Source organism: Drosophila kikkawai, chromosome X (genome assembly GCF_030179895.1).
Source record: "Drosophila kikkawai strain 14028-0561.14 chromosome X, DkikHiC1v2, whole genome shotgun sequence".
In the NCBI taxonomy this organism is placed as follows: domain Eukaryota; kingdom Metazoa; phylum Arthropoda; class Insecta; order Diptera; family Drosophilidae; genus Drosophila; species Drosophila kikkawai.
This window is the reverse complement of record NC_091733.1, coordinates 24,646,141-24,665,774: the sequence shown is the minus strand read 5'-3', so window position 1 is coordinate 24,665,774 and position 19,634 is coordinate 24,646,141. Positions and strand designations below refer to the sequence as shown.

At 39.6% G+C, this 19,634-nt stretch overlaps 3 protein-coding genes across 3 annotated transcripts; 1 reads left to right on the top strand and 2 right to left on the bottom strand.

The window, feature by feature from the left end:
• Positions 1–971: 971 nt before the first annotated feature.
• On the bottom strand, positions 972–3,845 carry LOC108083877 (dynein regulatory complex protein 1 homolog). The gene has a single exon (XM_017179866.3). It carries the CDS (start codon positions 3,486–3,488, stop codon positions 1,260–1,262), a length of 2,229 nt encoding a protein of 742 aa, XP_017035355.1. The 5' UTR covers positions 3,489–3,845; the 3' UTR covers positions 972–1,259.
• Positions 3,846–3,956: 111 nt separating this feature from the next.
• Positions 3,957–6,110, bottom strand: LOC108083878 (uncharacterized). Its single transcript, XM_017179868.2, has one exon. The coding sequence runs from the start codon at positions 5,982–5,984 to the stop codon at positions 4,086–4,088; it is 1,899 nt and encodes a 632-aa protein (XP_017035357.1). The 5' UTR covers positions 5,985–6,110; the 3' UTR covers positions 3,957–4,085.
• A 637-nt stretch (positions 6,111–6,747) lies between these two features.
• On the top strand, positions 6,748–17,113 carry cyr (cypher). The gene is made up of 6 exons (XM_017179709.3): positions 6,748–7,034; positions 9,114–9,865; positions 9,929–10,196; positions 14,400–14,576; positions 16,202–16,370; positions 16,431–17,113. Exons 2-6 carry the CDS (start codon positions 9,315–9,317, stop codon positions 16,820–16,822), a joined length of 1,557 nt encoding a protein of 518 aa, XP_017035198.1. The 5' UTR covers positions 6,748–7,034; positions 9,114–9,314; the 3' UTR covers positions 16,823–17,113.
• Positions 17,114–19,634: the final 2,521 nt, after the last annotated feature.

Genomic DNA, 19,634 nt, shown 5'->3' with positions numbered 1-19,634 from the left:
CAAATATTAAAAACTGTCTTGCAGCCGTATCCTGATGAAAATATGCCATTAATTTGGACATTTCAGCAGGACAGTGACCCTAATCATACCAGCAAGGTGGCCAAGGAGTGGGTTCTTAATGAAAAAGTGGATGCACTGCCATGGCCTGCACAGTCCCCGGATATTATTCCGATCGAAAACTTATGGGGGACATCAAGGGCTACGTATTAAAGAAGTTTCCGACTTCTAAGCCGCAGCTTTGGCAATTTGTGCAGGAGGAATGAGGCCATATTCCCCTCAAGCGTTGCTAAGACTTGGTGGACTCCTTGCCACCCAGGTTTGAGGCTATGATAGCTTCTAAAGGCTATTTAACGAAATATTAGATCATAGTAAATTAGAATTTAAGAAGAAATAGGTTTCTTATACGATATTTTTAAATTTATGATGAATTTTAGTTTTTCACTGCTATTTCAATGAACGGCATAATATAGACCTTTTTTGTTCATATTAGCTATATTTTCTAAAAGATTTATGTTACCTAAATTAAATGATTGTGGTATTGTTAACAATTAAATACACTAAGCCTTTATGAAAAAAAAATTATGAAAATAGTGTTTGTAACAGGATTTTCCGATCTTAAACGTGCAGGTCGTTGGGCACTGCTATTTCCGTGAACACAGCTGTACATACATGGGAATATATAGAGTCCAACGAGAACTTTATCGGGTTGCGCTGATAACGCTCCCCCAGTGCAGCAGCAGCAGTAACTTGTTTTTGTAACTATTTCGATTTTTGGGAGTCTTAGAAAGTAGCAATTTTTTTAATAATTAAAATAAATTACTTAAGTATTAAGTAAGAACTTAAGTATATAATATAATAATGTTTTCTTATATTTGTTTATTATCTTTAAATAATTTTAACACCCCTTGAGAAGATACTTACACCTTAAGGGGGTGGAAAAAGATTTAATTTTTATTTAAATATATTTTTTTTGCATCCTAAAAATTGTATTATTAACTATGTTTCCCCCTTCAAAAGTATATTCCCCTTTTACTATATTTTTCCCTTATTATCTTTGAATAACTGTGACCCCCCCTGAGACGATAAAAACACCTTAAGCCACCGCCCCTGCCCTGCCGTACACTTGGCAAGCCAAAAGCCACGACTTGAGGTGCAATTACCCTTGCATAAATGTATAAATATTCATTTACGAACCCCATTGAACAGCAATCAAGTGCGATTTCCATGGGGTTTATGATTCCGGCATAACCAAATCCCCATCAGATCTGAACGGTGAACTTCTGGAGCAGGTGGCGCAGCTCCTCGTTCTGACGACGCAGGAAGACCACCTCGGCATCGTACTGCACACGCATCTTGAGCACCTCCACATAGTGATTCAGCCCGTGCTCCAGGGTCTTCCACAGCTTGCGCTTTGCGGGTGGAAAGCAGGCTGCAAACTGCCGCCAAAAGTCACGGATCTCTGCATCCGTAATCTGGAGGGGAGTGACCATGTGACGGCTGCTGCTGCTGACTCCGCTGCGTTCCTGTTCATGCATCTGCTGGTGCATTTTGGTGGTGAAAAGGTTCATGGCATGCAGGCAGAGAGCCGGCTCCATGACCAGGTAGTGATTGGGACAATCTCTTGGGGAATCCTCTTCGCTGTGGTCGCTGTGCAGCTCTTGGTCTCTTAAGGGTTTCCGATCTTTAAGAAAGACCTTGGCACACTTGCGGGGACTCAAGCCCTCCGGCTGGCAGGTGGGGCAGTAAGTGTACGGCAGAAACATCCTGGTCAGCTCCTGCACATCCCGCAAATGGCGAATATGCAAAGCCGCAAAGATGTTGTCAATGCGCACCAGGCACTTGTCCTCCTCGGAATATGGCTCCAGAATCTCCAGCAGACGCTCCTCGATTAGGAAACCGCCGCGATCGGAAAGCTGACGGATGAGGGTGCGCATCAGGCGTAGAGAATCCGGCGGCAAATCCTTGATATCCGGACGATGCTGCTTACTGGAGGCTCCTCTTCCGCCACTTGACAGCGATCGGTTCTTGGGCAGCCTCCCAATACGCATATCGAACTTTTGGAGTACATTATTTGGCCTCATCTTGGCCTGGTTTATATTGGGAATGGGCGGCACTGGCCGGAGCCAGGGCATGGCCAGCTGCTGGTCGTGAATGGTGCGATCGATGCGATAGATCCGCTCCACCAGGACGCTGAGCTCTCTGTAGTTGATGTCCCAGATCCGATCGAACTTTTCGCGGTTGTTGAGTCGCGCCTGATGCGCCTTGGCCTCCATGTCGTTGATGTTGGCGTGCAGCTTGTAGATATCGCCGGAAAGTCGGGCAATGTTCCGTTTGCCGGTGAGGCAGTGACCACGTAGGCCGCGCCTGGTGCGACCAATGGCCTCCTGAAGGCGGGCCACCCGCCGCTTCTGCTGGCCATTGATAATGGCGTTCTCCTCGTTGCGCTTCTGCAGAACCTCGTAGTTGTAGTCCAGCTTCTCGGAGTTCATCAAGACATTGTCGCGCGTGCGACGCAGCTCGAGTTCAAGGCGCTCGCACTCCTTCTCCAGCCGGATGCGTGTGCTTTTGGTCAGCTCCTCCTGGGACTCGTTGATCTGTTGGGTCTGGCGGGCATAGAATTGCTCTCGGGAACGCACCAAGTTGGCCTTTTCCTCGAAATTTGCATTCATGGCATCGAAAAAGGTTCGCCACTTCTCAACGGCACTGGCGGCAAAGATCTGGCGCTCCTCCTCGATGGTGTGACGCAATAGGAGCAGGTGCTGCTTGTAGGCCTCCTTCAGGGTCTCCACCTGGTGGTCCACGCGCTCCACCAGGCCGCACAGGTCCTGGGCCTGCCGCTCGCGATCAAACTCGTATTTGGCATTCATGCGATTCACCTCCTGCTGGCAGGCGGCTATCATTTCATCCTTGCGTCCCATTATGGCAGCAATACGCTTCTTTTGCTCCTCGATCTGATCCCACAGCATCATCGGTTCGTTGATCTCCTCCAGCTCCTTCCAGCGTGCCTTGATGTCGGCAAATCGGGCCACTGTCTCCAGGCTCTCGGCTTGTAGCTTCGCCTGCACCCGGCTCTTTTGCGTGGCCTCGTAGACACGACGGTTGAGTTCGCGTCGCTCGTTGGCCACCCGTACATTGGTCACCAGAACGTTGCCGAAGCGTACAAGCTCATCGAGGGCCTCGCCGGACACCTCCAGCTGCTTTTCGATGGGCGCCTTCTGCGCCGGCTCTGTGGTCGTCGAGTTTTTGGGGGCTTCACGGAACTGTTGGCGCACCCGATCGAGGATCTCCAAGCGCCGGTCTTCCAGCTTCTTTACCGAACTGTCGCAGTGCTCGTTGAGGATCAGACCATCGACGCGTTCATTGAAGGATTCCCAGCTATCTATGGGACCTACAGCCGCCTCCTCTTTCTCCTCGCTGCTGCTGCGGCTGCTACTGTTCCTGAGAAAGTCGCTGGTCATCTCCTGGTACTTTAATTTCAGCTCCTCCATTTTGGTTTGGGGGAAAACCTCTTGAATTTCAAGGAACTGTGCTTTTTCACACCACAACTGGCTTGGGTTGACTGGAAGTTTGATCGAAGGACCCGCACTGTTGCCTTGGCTGCCATTGTTTCGCCGGATGTTGTTTATTATTTACCAAACTTTGTTATTTAGCAATTAGGGCTGCCAACTCTCCAAAGAGAAAGTGATCGGTTGGCAAAAATCGGAATCGGATATCGATATACATATAGTTCCCCTCTCTTTCTAACAAACTAGCTGACGTCATAAGAGTATGCAAATGTTAAACTGGAAGTTAATGGAAAATTTCCAATTCTAAATGACCCCATTGACCCATTGCATGAGGACACGACTCTGCTTAGACACGAGTAGACGTGTTGCATTCCGCCCGCTGATGACCCCCCAAATGCAGCCCTGCGTCAGCCCCCTGGGTTGCATTCGAGCAAATAAACGGGGGAAAAATTCAAAAGATTGGTTTTTACTGCTCCGTCCGTGTACAATTATTGATCTATATACAATTGGTAAACGAAATATGGGAGTGGAAGTGGGATTGGGAAGGAGGAAGGGATAAATCTATGTAGGAAGCGGCACTCAGTTATCCTCAGTCTTCAAGGTGATCTCATATATCAGCTCGTCGTTGAACTCATCGACCATGTTGATGATCTGCTGCTGCTGCTGGTACTGCTCCGAGACAGTGTTGAAATATTCCTCCCCCACGTCTGCAGCATTTGGATCCACATTGTCGTTTTCCACGTTTTCCTCCTCCTCCTCCACCTCCTCTTCCTCCACCAGCAGCCCCTGGCCATTGTAGTCCGCTATCTGGACGTACTGGTGATGCTGCTGCTGCTGCTCATCGGCCACGTTCAGGTAGTGCCCACCGTTGACAACCACAGTAGTTTCCGCATCGCCCTCCTCCACCAGCAGGCCGGCATCCTCATCATACTCCTCCTCCAGTATGCCCATACCCTCGTCATCATCATCGCCGCCATCAAGCATTCCGCCAGAAATGGAACCCGAAGCCGAGCCATTGCCATCCGCCTGGTCATTGCTGCCGACATAGCGGCGTGTATTGCTCCGGCACTGTATGGAGCGCTTGTGCGCATCAAAATAGTTAATATCGGTGAACTCCTCCTGGCACAGATGGCACTCGTACAGGCCCTGACTGAGATGCATATCCTTGCGATGGCGGGCCATTTTGTGGGCATCCCGGCACTGCATGCCGCAGAAGGGGCACTTGAGCATGCGCCGCTTGCCCATGTGCACGTTCCGGATGTGCTCCTGCAGCGAGAAGTTCTTGTAGTAGGCCTTCTGGCAGTATTGGCACTGGAAACGTCGCTTCTTCTCGTGCGTCGCCTCCCGATGCCGCTTCAGCTGTGTATTCTGGGCAAACGTCTTGCCACACATTTCGCAGATGTGCTCCTTCTCCAAATGCCGCCGCTGGTTATGCACGCGCAGATCCTGCTTGGTGGAGAAGTACAGCGTACACACCTCACACACATAGGGACGGATGCCCATGTGACGGCGGGCATGACCGGCCAGGTACTTGCAGTCACGATACGTTTCCGAGCAGTAAACGCACGCGTACCGGTTGGTGCCGGGCACCAGGTGCGTTTTCTGGTGCCTGGACAGCTTGGACTTGTGCATGACATCGGGACAGATGCCACACTCCACCGGCAGCTTCTCGTCCGTCTGGCTGCTGATCATGGAGAACTCTACGATGGGTGTGTTGTCCTCGTCAAAGTCCACGATAGTGGCTATCAGATCGTCGAAGAGCATGTAGCGCCGTGGTCCCTTGAACTCCTCCAGCATCTTGTCAGTGGGCTTTACGTCGGCGATCTCACCGTCATCACCGCCGGCGTTCTGGTTGCCATAGCTTCGCACAACGAACTGTGGCGTCGCCGGGTTAGAGGACTTTAGCTTGATGGTGGGTGGTGCCAGCGCCGGCGGTGGCGGCGGAAGCGGTGATTGTGGGGATGGTGATGATGGCAGGGATGGCGGCGACATTCCCGGCTTAATGTCCAGATCATCGCACTGTTCATGTTTGGGCGGATATATGTAGGCATAATCGTTGGCAACGAGCTTCTGCTTTTGCTCCTCCTCCTCCTCTTCGACCAGCTCGCCCATCTCGGACAGACGCAGCTCGGTGATCACAAAATGGTTGCCCTGATCGTCTACCGGCAGGGATTTAACACGCGACGCAATGAGCATTCCATTGTCCACATGCTGCTGCAGCTGGCAATCGCCCAGCAGCAGCTCACCCTCGCCGGTGGCATCCTCGTTAACAATAAGGAACTCCTCGTCGTAGTCATTGGTCAGGCCCTCCAGGACCACGTAGGTGGCGTCGTCGCCCACAACGTCCACCACGCCGTTGGCACCACCACCGACACCGCCAGCGGATCCTACGCCGCCGCGGCTGTCTTCATCGTCGTCCGAATACTCGCCCTTGACGCGCATGTCGAACTCAATTATCTCGGACATGTCCACATTCATGGCAGTCCGGTGTCGTCACTCGTGGGCAGCAAATCTCTGGGAGCTGGGCGGTCTGTTGCTTTTCTTTCTTTCTTTTCTTTTTTTTTTGCTGCTGTTTTAATTCCAACGCAGCGACAGTGTGACCGTAGGTAAGCGAGGGCAAAATACTGTTTGTTTGAAGTCCACTTTTTAGGCAAATTAAATATATAGTATTTTTAATGATTAAATTTTAATTTATTTAAATTATTAAATAAAAATCAAGCTTAACCTTTATTCAATTTTGCGTATTTTTGGGGACTTTATAATGGATAATTTCAGGCTAGTTTAATTTCCAGAACTCATAAAAAAAATACATATAATTAAAAAAAAATTATAAAAAAATAATCTTTACTCTAATTTTATTTTTAACTTTGCATTTGCATATTTAATAATTAAAAATATTATTTTTTATATTATTGATGAATTTGGTACGTTTTATGGTATTTGCTTTTGATAATCGAATTATATCGATATCGCTCATTTGAAAAAGTATTTTGCGCGCTCGGCCAGGTCGCTGCGCATGCGTAACGAAACGTCTTCTTTTGGCGGCTCTTCTTCTTGCTTGCGGTCTACGCTCGCGACTAACTAACTTGGCTAACTTCTGGAATTGGCCCGGTCGGCCTAACATGGCATGCATTGCATCCGCACACTCGGTGGCGCGCGCTTGTCTTCCTCGTCGAGTTCCATCGCCGCAGCTTTATTGTTTATTTCTTCTTCTGTTAATTTTTGCACCTGAGCGTGTGAAGTGCGCGCCTGCTTAAGTGACTGATAATTAACCAATACGGAGGATTGCGGTTCTTCTGTTTCTTTTTTGTTTTTGTAATTTGAATTGACCGCAAAAATTGGTCAAGAAATTCGTTTTTTTCTTTGTGTTTTCGCTGTTTGCTGAGTGCAATCGTAAATTAAAATAGTGTGGAATTTAAAACTATAAAAAAAAACGTTAATGTGAATCCTTAAACAATTATAATAGAAACTAAAGTGAGGATAAAAACCAAGGATAATTTATTATTTTAAGAATAAACAAAAATAAAGGTAAGATTTTGTTTAGATTTAAAATGTTTTCCAATAAAAACCGTAATGTTTCTTGTTGTTAAAGCTTTAAAATTAATTTTGAATTAATATATTGGGAAAATCAACAAGATTAAGGAATATTTATTATATATTTATTATTATTATTAAAACCTACATTAGCTAAAGTAGCAAAGAAAGAAAGCTTACATCGGCACGCCGAAGTTTGTTTACCCTTGCAGTTTGCAATTGCTTAAATTATTGTTATTTGGTACCCAATAAAAATGTAAAACATAAACTTAATGTTTGAATTAACGATATCTTAAAGTTTAAAAAAATAATTAGGTTTTGTGTACTCACATTTTTCCAGTTCCCTCTTCTGATTGATCAATATCTTTGATTTCTCTCTGATCTCAAACTCTCTCCGATGATATCTGCTAGTATCCTCTCTAGTATCCTTCTCTTAAATATCCAATAAAGCCGTAGCACTAAGCTACAAAACAGCAGCTCTTCTATGAGAGAGTAATCACTACCACATCACCACACTATCACATATACCACTCGACCTCAACATTCAGCTGGGTTACCACTCAGAAGTTGTTAGAACCAGTTGGGAATTATAGTGTCAAGCGAGTGGAATTTTTTTATTTTATTAATTATTTTTTTTATTTATTTATTTGTATTATTATTATTTTTTATTATTTATTTATTTTTTATTATTTATTTATTTTTTATTATTTATTTATTTTTTTATTAATTATTTATTTTTAATTTATTGATTGATTTTATTTGTATTAAATTGAACTTTTATTTATTTAATTCTTGTTTAATTTATTTATTTGAATCCTGAAAATATATTTACATTTTTATAAGGTTAATAAATCTGCAACATGCGTGCAATTTTATTTATATATATATGTTTAATATTAATTAATAATTTTTTGTGACCATTTAAAAAAAAAAAATTTTTTTTTTATGTTTTATGCTAGTTTTAAATAGGCTAACAAATAGGTATGCTAAATTTAAAATAAAAAAAATTAAATTTTTTTATAAAATTTTAAAATTTTATATCGATTTAACCCCTTATCAAATTTTGAATAAAATGGCTAAAAATTTCTTTACCTCCGGTTATGGCTAAAACGATTCGCCTGTTGAGGCTGATCAAGAATATATATGATTTATGGGTTCGGAATACCTCCTTCACCCAGCAAGAATATTATTCTTCGCTAAATTCGCACTTGAGAATTTTAAGTCAAGGACAAGGGATAAGGATACAAATCACGTAATCTCTGTCGAAATGGAAGTGAAGGGCAGGCACTATACCTTGGTCTTGATGTCCGCTTCGTCTTTCATCTACGAAATGCTGCTCTTGTGGCTTGTTTTTTGTTGACACTCACAAAGTTTATTGTTAATTGGGCTGATTACAATACCGCTGCGAGTTAATAAGAGATGGGAATCAAAAATACAAACAGGCACAATGAGCCAGCCAGTGGCCAGTGGAGCGGCGGCCAGCAGAGATTACGCAAAGTTGCAAACGCATTAATGCTGAGCTGATGTTGATTTAAGCCTCAGTGTCTGCGCCTTTATCGCATTTATTTATTTGCTTATTTTATTTGTTTGCCATGCTGCAACATCAGCTACCCGCAGCAGCAGCAGCAGCAGCAGCAGTAGCTCAATCAACAAATATGGGAACTTGACCCGCTTTCGGCGACGAATTGGCAGCAATATATAAACAGGGAAGGGCTTTTGGGCCTCTCGCTTATTTGGCAATTATAAATTACATAAAAAATGTTAGACCTTTCCTTTAACCGGGTAACCAAAAGTCATTGACAAATTGTAATAAATCTATATTTAATTTTATTTAAAAATAATAGGAGAACCTAAAGAAACTCTTATTTATTTTAAAATTGATTTGTATTTGAAAACCTTATAGGAAAACCTTTAAAGTTGACTTTTGACTCTCTAAAAAAATATAATTTAAGTAAAGAAATTAAGTACTATTAAAAGTAAATGATCGATTTCTTAAAAACTAAAAGTTCTTTTGAAAATAAATTATTTTCAAAACCTTAAACTAAGCCGCAAAAATTCATTTCCATTTCGCAGGCAAAACTGTTTGCAGCTCCAACTCCAACTTAAGCTCGGAACTTGGACTTGGAGTAGGCCAATTAAGAACCACTAACACTACCACTAGCCACAACAGGTGTCCAACTGGCTAAATCCAGTGACAAGTGGCATCTTTTGCGGTCGCCCAAGGGGGGCCGTCGGGTGTGGTCGGTCGTGCGTTAGAAACGGGAAATCGGAAACATGTTCTTCTTCATCAGCTTCTTCTTCTCTTGCTGTCCCAATCCCAGCCAGCGGTGGCTCCGATTGGCAGCCGTTATTGGATTGCTGCATCTGCCGCAGTTTGTGTGTCAAGCCAGCTGGGCAACCAGAGCGATCAGCGACAATGACAACGACAACTCCTCCAACTCCGCCGCCACCTCCCCCACCTCCCCCACCAACACCATGCAGATTCAGACACTCCAGGTGAACTGTAGCAGGGATTTAATGGAAATGCATCTAGAACTGAGTCGACCCTTTCGGGGTTTGCTCTATGCCAAGGACTTCCCCCTCGAGTGCCGTTCACGGGGTCAGGACTCCACGCGTCTGCAGTTAAGGATACCCACATCGGGCTGTGGGGTCCGAGCAGAGCCCCTGGAGGATGGCAGTCTGGAGTATACGGTGCGGGTGATGCTCCAAATGGAGCAAAAGCTGCGCCAGAGCACCGATATACTCAGCTCGGTGCGTTGCCAGTTGCCGGCGAATGCCATGGGCATGCCAGTGCCAGCTCTGCGTCCGGAAACAGGAAGGGAGAGGTGAGTGTTGAGCTCCAATTTGTGTGCCTAATCTTCAGTGATCTTGATCCTTGATCCTTTAAGGAATGCACGAATGCGAGCCTTGGCTGCTGCCACGACTACGCATCATCAACATCATCACATGGAGACTCCACGCGTTCGCATCTGGCTGGAGCTGGGCGGACCCAATGGCTCTGGCTCTGTGGAGGTGGGCGTGGCCACCACATTAACCGTACGGGCCATAGTTCCCGGCACCATCGGTGTGCGGGTGGTGGACTGTGCTGCTCTGGACGGCCTAGGCGAGTCGACGCAGCAGCTTCTAGACGCCCGCGGCTGTCCCATTGATGAGCAGGTGAGTTTTGGATGAGCTTGAAAGGTCGTGGTTATGGTGGGGGTATGGAGGGTATGGAGGGGTATCCAAATCATTTGCGTAACCAGTGCCGGCGGCGCGACATTCTACTCTGAACCGTTAGAGGAAACCAGAGCTAGACGAGCGATGAGACAACGGAAAGTCATTAATTAGCTAGAGATGCTGAGATGCTATGGGGTGATCTGCGATTGATCGCATTTAACTTTCATTTTTATAGACCAACAACTACAGGGTAGCAGGGGTTATGAAGTTTTACAAGGCAAAGGGAAGTTTTAAAAATAAATTTAAAAACATAAAGGAATTAACAAACCTTATATACTCTTAAGTTAATAAAAAAATAAATAAAAAAATATTTAAAATAAATAAGAAACTGGGTTACCCTTTATGTAAATACTTTAATGGGTATAATTGCCACTAAAAACTGGAAAATTATTAACTAATTAAGAGGCTACCTTGGTTTAAAAATTTTTTTTTTTTAATTAAATTTTTTTTAAATTTAAAAATATGAATCTATGTAACAAACTACAGGGTAGCAGGGGCTATGAACTGTTCAAGTCAAGGAAAATCTTAAAAATAAATCAATTCATTAATAATAATATTTCTTATAAAAAAATGCCAAACTCTTAAATAAAAAAAAATACAAAATAAATTTAAACTGACCTATAACTAAGTTACCCTTTGTGTAAAAATTCTGATGGGTATAACTGCCACAAAATCTTGGAAAATACAAAACCAATTAAGAGGCTACCTATGTTTCCAAGTTTATACGCTTTTCGATACCAGCGAAAGTGAAATTTTCGATAGATCAATGGATAAGTACCCATAAAATGCATTGAAATTGGAATGGGGGTCTTTCCAGTCCGCTAGAAGCTCTCTGCCTCATTAAAATGTAACAGTTATTACAGCACCGAAGTCGACGTCACATTAAATGTGAGGCAAGTCAGCAAAACTAAAACTAAAAAAACAACAACTGAAAACCAAAAACTGTTAGCCATAATTACGCGATCATCGTTAGAACAACAGTCTTCGTCATTGCCCAGCCAACCAGCCCCGAACAGAAACCATTAAGAAAATGGGGGTAGGGGAGGGGGGAAAAACTAAAACTAAATAACAGCAGTAACGCCTGCAAACTGTTGTTCTCTCGGCTCTCTACCACCTTGGTTCTTCCACCTTCTGTTCAGTTCAGTTCAGTTCAGTTCTTCTTGAGTAAATTAGGAGGTCACAACAATTAGCCAAGAGTGAAATACATAGAAATATTTATCGTTTAGCATTTTGACGTGCCCCTGTTGGTGGTTGTTGCCCCATCTCCGCCTTCGCCTTCCCATCTTCCATTCCAATAGATGCAGAGAGGGGGGGCCCAGACCCATCCACTATCTTCCATCAGCACTGGACGATGCACAGTGGAACCAATAGGGGAAAAAATTACATATTGGGTCTTATTTTTTTAAATTTTCATTTATAATTTTGTTTTTACAATTTTTTAAAAGCAAAGGTATTTAAATCCTAAAACAAAAATTACCCCAAAATAAATTTAAATATTTTTTAAATTAAATTTTTATAGGGTTCAAAGGATATTATATTTTAAGTGAAGTGTTTAAGTAATTTTTTATTAGATATTTATGAATTATAATTTTGATCTTATATTTTTTAAAACCGAAGGTATTTTAGTCTTAAAAAAAAAACCTTTGTGTGGGCTTGAATATTTAAAAAAATATTTTTTTTTTATATAAAAATTTAATATTATAAAGGCTTTAAAGGCTATTATATCTCAGTAAAGTGTTTAAATAATTTTTTATTAAATATTTTTAAAATATTAAATCGAATACTATATCTTAGTTAAGCATTTAAGTGAATTTTTTATTATTTAAAAAATTGTATAGACCCTATTAAATTGTCTTTTAATCTTCAAAATGCTGATATTTATAACCTACTATTTTCTTAAAGTTTTTCTATATAATGGTTCCACTGTGCACCACCACAGTGGGCAATGCCATTGCCAGGCATTTGCATTTTGGTCGCCGGCCGTCGCAGCTTTGTGCACATGTCATTCATTCACGGCCCCCAGGCCTTAAATGGGTCAAACAAATCTTTTGCTGACTGATTTTTTGTTGTTGCTGTTGTTGTTTTTGTTACCTTTTGGTGGTCAGGGTATAAATAGCGCTAGAAAAATCACACGGCTTAATTTCTGTTTTTATTTTAACGGAATGGGGGGGAAAAAGAGATACGAGATGAAGAAGAAGGAGATGGGAGCACAGACCATTTGCATTTTATTGTTTGTTTTATTGTTCAACGACTGCTGCCGCTGCTGTCTTCCGTTTTAGCACATTTCATTTTCCTTTGCGTTTGTTTATTGTTTGGCTTACTCACCTGGCTTTTTTACCTCAGCCCCAAGAGTGCTGCTGGATTGCAAATTTATGCGCGCACCCATCACAGGTTGATTTGTTTGGTTTAGAAACACTTCTGGGTCAGAGCGTGGAGGAAAAGTGAAATAAAAGCCGGCTCGGCGGTTGGCGCTCTCTGTGTCTTTTGTCTTTTGCAGTCGTCGTGACCCACTTTCTGTCACTGAATCTCTAGAATGTGACCCACTGTGCAGGCGAGATGCAAGAACCGTTAGTCGGATGCAAAGTAGATGATATTATCGTTATCGGTTTTGGGTCTACCGTTATTGATCCTGGGAATCCTTTGCACCAAGTTGCAAGCAGCTTTTCATTCTCTTAAAAAAAAAAGAAATAATAACAAAGAAATATAAAATTGGAATCCAACTCAGGCCTTAAAGTGTCTTTAATAATATTTTTAAAATCGATAAATTCAAGCGATTATTTAGATATTATTTTAAAATTGCTAGATTTAAATTTCTTAAAAATAATAATAATAATTTAAATTTCTTAAAAATAATAGTAATAATAATAATTCGAATCTAACTCAGGGCTTAAAAGCCTTTTAAAAAATATTTCAAAATCGATATATTCGACCGATTTTTTCGATATTATTTCAAAGTTGCTAGATTTAAAAGGAAGCTCTTTTTTTCTGCCAAATGCATCTTAAAACAACAATCTTTGCTCTACACACATGAACTCTTATGAACTTCCGCAGCAATTTGCTTTTTCTCGTTATTGTCTCAGTTTTCGCATCCACAAAGATATTGTACACCCGCACACACACACCTGGGGGAAACACGTGCTTGGGCGTGTAAATTGAAACTAGACGACGACGTTGTCTCAGCTAATCAACGTGCCAAGAGAGGTATCCGTCCGGGTTGGTTCCCTCTGTCTTCCAAATGTCACTCTTTTTTTTAAAGAAGGTTTATTACTGGTTGTCTTTTTTAGGTATTTCTTCTGTAAAAACTTGCATTAAAACTCCTCAGAATATTAAAAGCTCTTAGTTCTAAATTTAAAAAGAATTATATTATTTTTAAAGAAGGTCTAAATAATGTTGGGAAACCTTACTTAAAGCTGAAAAATATTATATGTTAAAATTGATTTAAGAGAAAATTATTTGAAAATCTTTAAAGACATTTCTATAATTTAAATTTCTTTTTATTTACATAGAAGGGTATACCAACTTCGGTTTGGTTACCCAACTGGGTCTCGGTCTTTGTTAAGTTACCGACCAACAATGGCTAGATGCAAATCGGCAGCCTCTTGTATGTAATTCCATACGTCTATTTCCAGCGATCGCACATGCATCATACAATACCATACCATAGGGCTTACATACGAGTATATGCACCAGATGTGGGCTCCTACGCTTTGTTGTCATTGAACTTGGCCACATGACGTTGGCTTTGCTACCTTCTTTACCCAAGACACCTTTACCCTCTCCCACCTGAAGTACTCTCACGTAGCGGAAATGACCGAAATGCGGCGTGTGATTCCGGCTTTGTGTTTTGTCACCCAAAAAATATTGTATAACCCCGGCAATAAAAAGAGGGCCATCCAACTGGTTTGGTCTTGGGTTTGGGGTTCAGGTTCAGGTTCAGGGACAGCGACCGCAACGGGAGACAGGTTCATCCCTCTAATGACATAATGTGTTCTGGAAAATTATGATAGTGAGATAATTAACCACAAAATATATAAAACAAGTACTTAAACTCCAGCTTGAGTTTATATTTATATTTTTTAAGCCTGAAAAAGAATATTGTTAAATATTGTTAAATAATTAAGCTCACCTTCCATCCATATCCAGGTAATGCCCGCTCTGCACACCGAGCACCGGCCAGCGGAGGAGGGCTGGTCCAAGCAGCTCGAGGAAGACCTAGTGGAGCGGACATTTGCAGCCACATTTCCCGCCTTCAAGTTCCCGGACCGCGAGCGTCTTCATGTTAGCTGCGGCGTGCAGCTTTGCAAGGGGAAGTGCCCGACAGTGAGTACCAACAACAGATATCTGTATTATGTATACACCGAGAGAAATATCTCTCTAAGGAGGCTTACAATTAATGTGTAATGTATAGGAATGAGCAGTAATTATTTAAATATACTTGTCTGCACTCATTATTAAAATTTAATTACCTTTAAAGTAAGTAACTATGTAAAAGCACAAAAATACAGGGCTTAATATCATATACCCAAAAAATTTCTTAAAATTAGTCTTTCATCCAGAAAAATATTATCTTTTTATATTAGAAAATCTGATTGTTCATATTAAAATATTTGTATAATTATCTGCCTTTTTATAAATATTGAAATTTAAAAATAAATTGTAATTCGTTCAAAAAGTCATTAAATTCAAATCGGAAAACTGTTCTGAGTTAGTTTATATGAGTTTTTAGAGCTGTTTTCTTCATTTACATTTTGTTTTTAATTAAAATTTTGATTATATTTTTATAATTTTAAATTAATATAATTTTGAAAAAATTAAACAAATTTTTTTAGACAAATTAAAACTAAATAAAATCATAACTCTGTCAAAAAACCATTAATTTGCATTCGGAAAAAGGCGTTATGTTAGTTTTTACTAGGTTAACAAATCTGTTTACTAAATTTAGAATTTAAAAAAATTAAAATTTTTATCAAATTTTAAAAATTTTAACGATGTAACCCCTTATAAAATTTAAAAAATTTTTTTAAAAATTTATATTCCTCTGGATATGTCTAAATTGATTCGCCTGTTGATGCTGATCAAGAATATATATGATTTATGGGGTCGGAAATGACTGTTTCACCTAGAAATCTTATTTTATATTTTAAAATCGGGGTTTTTATATTAAAATATTTATTATTAATATTTAAATTTAAAAATATCATAACTCGGCTAAAAAAGCATTAAATTCAATTCGGAAAACTGTTCTGTGTTAGTTTTTATAAAGTTAATAAAGCTGCTTACTTCATGAAATATTTTTAAAAATTAAAATTTATCAAATTTTAAAAATTTAAATTATTTTATCAAATTTTGAAAAAAATTTTAAAAATTAGTTTTCCTTCGAACATGTCTAAATTGATTCGCCTGTTGATGCTGATCAAGAATATATATGGTATATGGGGTCGGAAATGTTTTGCACGCTTTTGACTTAAATTATAATAATATAAAATATAAATTATATTATAAAAAAATATTCTAACACCCCATAGGCACTACCTCATACATAATTATTTTGTATATAAATTCCCAATCAATGCCTCACCTGAGGCTCCTATTACCTTCAGGCTTATTGTTTACAATTCACCATACAAAAAAATGGATAAACAATTTACAATTTACAATTTACTGTGCACAAAACAACCGCTCCTCGTATGCAGCTAAATTAATTGCAACGAAAACGAAAGTGTTGCCACTGCCGCTTCTTGTTACCGCTCTTGTTGCTGCTGCTGTTGTGGCCCAGCGTAGCGTGTTGTTGCATCCAACTAATTAATGTGGTTATTGCACCGAAAGGCAACCAACTGGAGCCAACGCCAGCGATGCCTCACTCCTAGTTGCACCCGCCACAACCAAAGCCCAATCTTCTCTAATTTCCGCCCTCGCCTTCCCCGTTCCCCCTTTTGCAATTGCAGCTAAATTGTCGCCAGAAGACACCACCACCACCATCATCATCATCATCATCATCCCCGCCATTGGCGGAGCAGCACCTGGCACGCATCGAGGTGTTCAATTCGCTGGCCGTGACAGCCCCCCAAATCGAGGTGGACCGCCTGCGTTATGACAGGCGGCACAATATGAGCGGTAAGGACGAGTATACCGCACCTGTACACATCTGTGCTTAAAATCCGTATCAAATTCCAGGTGAGGACTATGCACCGCATGTCCGTGCCCAGGCCTTGCCTGGCGAGGGCACCCTTTGCCTGTCCATCTCCAAGCTGGCCATCTCGTTCTGTGTCTTGGGCCTGATCTTTCTGGTGGCCGTTGTGGTGGCCATCTTTTCGCTGATACGATCACGACGCCGAGAACGTCGCCATGGCGGCGCCAGTGGACTGAGCCTGGGCTTGGGCCTGGGACTGGGCATTGCCGGGACGAGTGCCTCGAACAGCAGCAGTCGGCTGCATCGGGATCGGAACGAGATCTGCACCTCGATGTTCTCCTCCAGCAGCGAGTCGGCCCAGTCGCAGCCTCGCTTCGGGGGCAAATTCCTGATGCCCTACTATCCCAATGCCTTGCCCTACGGGCGGGTTTACTGAGATCCAGATCGGGGTATAACCTAACCCCAGAGACTGACGGATTCGTCTAACGAGTGGCACCAAATTAATGTCTAACTTTAGCACGTTAACACTGCGAGTATCTTACTTACTAGATGTTATTTACTATATTTACGGTCGGTCGTTGGCCGAAAGGCTCTTGAAAGCGTTTTTGCCTCGTTTTTTTTGGGCTAAAATGCGTTTTAATGTCCTTTCGCTGTAGTTGTATTTGTATTTAATAAATATATATCTATTTTTTTAATAAAATGTAATTTCAGAATGTAAGTCACAAGTAAATAAATTAAATATATTTTTTAATCAAATTAGTTTCGTTGTGTATTTCATGTTTTGGGTAGTTTGTAGTTTAAAAAATGCGCCTTAATATGAATCTGATGAATACCTATCGATATTCATGGTATTTTTTCGATGTATAATTTTTTTAAAATTGCAAAGGTATTTCAGGTATTTTTTAAAACAATAAATAAAACCCATATTATTTATTTATATTCCTCTAAAAACTTTAAAAATAAATATATAAAAAAATGTATTTAAAAAATACTTGCAAAAAAATATATAAAATAAATATAAAAAAATATATATAAAATAAATATTAAAAAAATATAAAAAAAATATTAAAAAAATAAATATAAAAATATATATAAAAAATAAATATAAAAAAATATATAAAAAGATAAATATATAAAAATATACATATTTTATTTTATGTATATATAAAATCTGTTTAAAAAATATTTAAAACAAAAACTATATACTGTTAGAAACCCACCACACTGGAAATACACCATGATATCGAAACATCGAGACCGAAAATCGGAATGTGGCCGATTACTACGCGGAATATTCAAACTAAATTGTATTTTGTCTGCATTAAATTTAAAAAACAAAAAAATATATACAAATATTAAAGAAGAAAAACACCCTTCATTTCGTTTATATAATTTATTGTTTATTTAACGTTCCATCTGCATGAACTGTTATTGATTATTATAATTAATTATTGTTAATTACAGGCTAATGTTTTAATTGCTAGACTTTAGCAAGTTCTAAAAAAGACATTACACATTATTATTCTTACGTAGATTATACCGCTTGACATTTAACATTATAACTAGCTAAGATTACACAAAAAAAAAGTATTACGAATATTATTTCATTCCTTTTTTACTTTTCTTTTATTTATATTTATATTTTTTTTCTTTTAACAACGCAAAATAAAAACAAACAAAATGTAAAAGACGGAAACCAAAAAGTGTTTAAAGAGCACAACTCGTTTGAACAAACACACACACTGAACGATTCGCTGGGAAATGGTATAAGAACATTACACTTTTTAAACTAAAAGTTATAATTGAATTACACACTAGACCAACGCTTCCGCTTCTTATATTATAATTAAGAATACAAACAAAAATTGAGCTAAACAAAAGGTTTTCAACTTTAAAATATAAACGTTAGTATAGGCCATAGAATTTCGCTAAAAAAAAAAAGTTAACAAAAAAATTACAATCCCGTCCACCACCTTATAAACCCACACAACACCCCACCCGCCCCCTATTTATCTCTGGAGCTTCCCCAAAAATTTGTTATTAATAATTCCCCCTCCCTCTCTCTCTCCCACTCTTTCTCTCTCTCTCGCTCTCTTTGATAAGAACGCAGCGCCAAGGACGATGGCAAAGGCTTTGATAACAGGCCAGAGCCAGAGCCGGAAAGCGAAATGCCAATCTTCTGGCATTCTGAGTATTAAAGTACAGTCAAGCATCCCTAAGTCGAATTTACCTGTCCATGGAATAAATATTTTCCTATAAAGAAGGAGCTTAAAATCTTTAAAATATATTTTACAACTTTAAAAGGGGAATTTAACTATTGTTAAAAAATATTTACTTATTTTATTTGAAGAAATTTTTGATCATAAAAATTAATATATTTTTTTTAGAAAAATTAAAAGAATTGCTTTTTAAGGAAATTATCAATATTTTATGTAAAAATAATTAAACACACAAATAAATATATATATGAATTAACAGAACTACTCTTAGGAAATTATCAATAATTTAATGAACAACAAATTATTTTATTAAAAAATATTTAGAAATTTTATTAGAATTGCTTTTAAATCGATATAAAAGAAGGATTTTTTTGTAGAAGAGTTGATTTCAGTTTAAAATATTTAGAAAATTATTTTAAAGGAATTATTTTTAGATTGAAATAATTATTATTTTCCATAGAAGAATTCTTTGTTGATAAAGAAGAGTATATTTTTGTTGAAAAAAAAAGTATTAATTGTGGATAAAAATTATACAAAATATTAAAAAATATATATAATATTTAAGCTCATGTTCTAAAAGTTCGACTTGGAAATTTTTGAACTGTATTTGGAGTCTAGGCTCCCTGTCTCGCTTGCTCTCGCCTACTGGCTCGCTCCGACCGCGATCTGAGTTCGAGCGAGGCGGCGCTATACAATATATATAGCTATATATATATATATATATATATTCGTATATAGGAAGGAAAGGCGAGCGTTTGTTTAATTTCTATCGATTGCAAAATCCGTTTAACTGTTAATGAGTCGCGTATTTAGCGTGTTTCTAGACCTAAGACGAAATAAATATACATTATACGTGTTTGTTAGTTTTTCTTTTTGTTTGTTTTGTACTCTCTTTACACTGGTGTGTGTATGTGTGTGTGTGTGTGTGTGTGTGTGTGAGAAGAGGGGGAGGAGAGGGGACAATTTCAACTAAAACCCAAAGCCGAGCACTGATCTAAATATTCACAGAGACACAGACACACGATAACA

Excerpts from the sequence above, each read along its gene's own strand:
- LOC108083877 (XM_017179866.3), bottom strand. The coding sequence starts at position 3,488 with ATGGAGGAGCTGAAATTAAAGTACCAGGAGATGACCAGCGACTTTCTC.
- LOC108083878 (XM_017179868.2), bottom strand. The coding sequence starts at position 5,984 with ATGAATGTGGACATGTCCGAGATAATTGAGTTCGACATGCGCGTCAAG.
- cyr (XM_017179709.3), top strand. The coding sequence starts at position 9,315 with ATGTTCTTCTTCATCAGCTTCTTCTTCTCTTGCTGTCCCAATCCCAGC. Across the intron at positions 10,197-14,399 it reads GCTGTCCCATTGATGAGCAG|GTAATGCCCGCTCTGCACAC; the intron begins GTGAGTTTTGGA and ends ATCCATATCCAG. Across the intron at positions 16,371-16,430 it reads CAGGCGGCACAATATGAGCG|GTGAGGACTATGCACCGCAT; the intron begins GTAAGGACGAGT and ends ATCAAATTCCAG.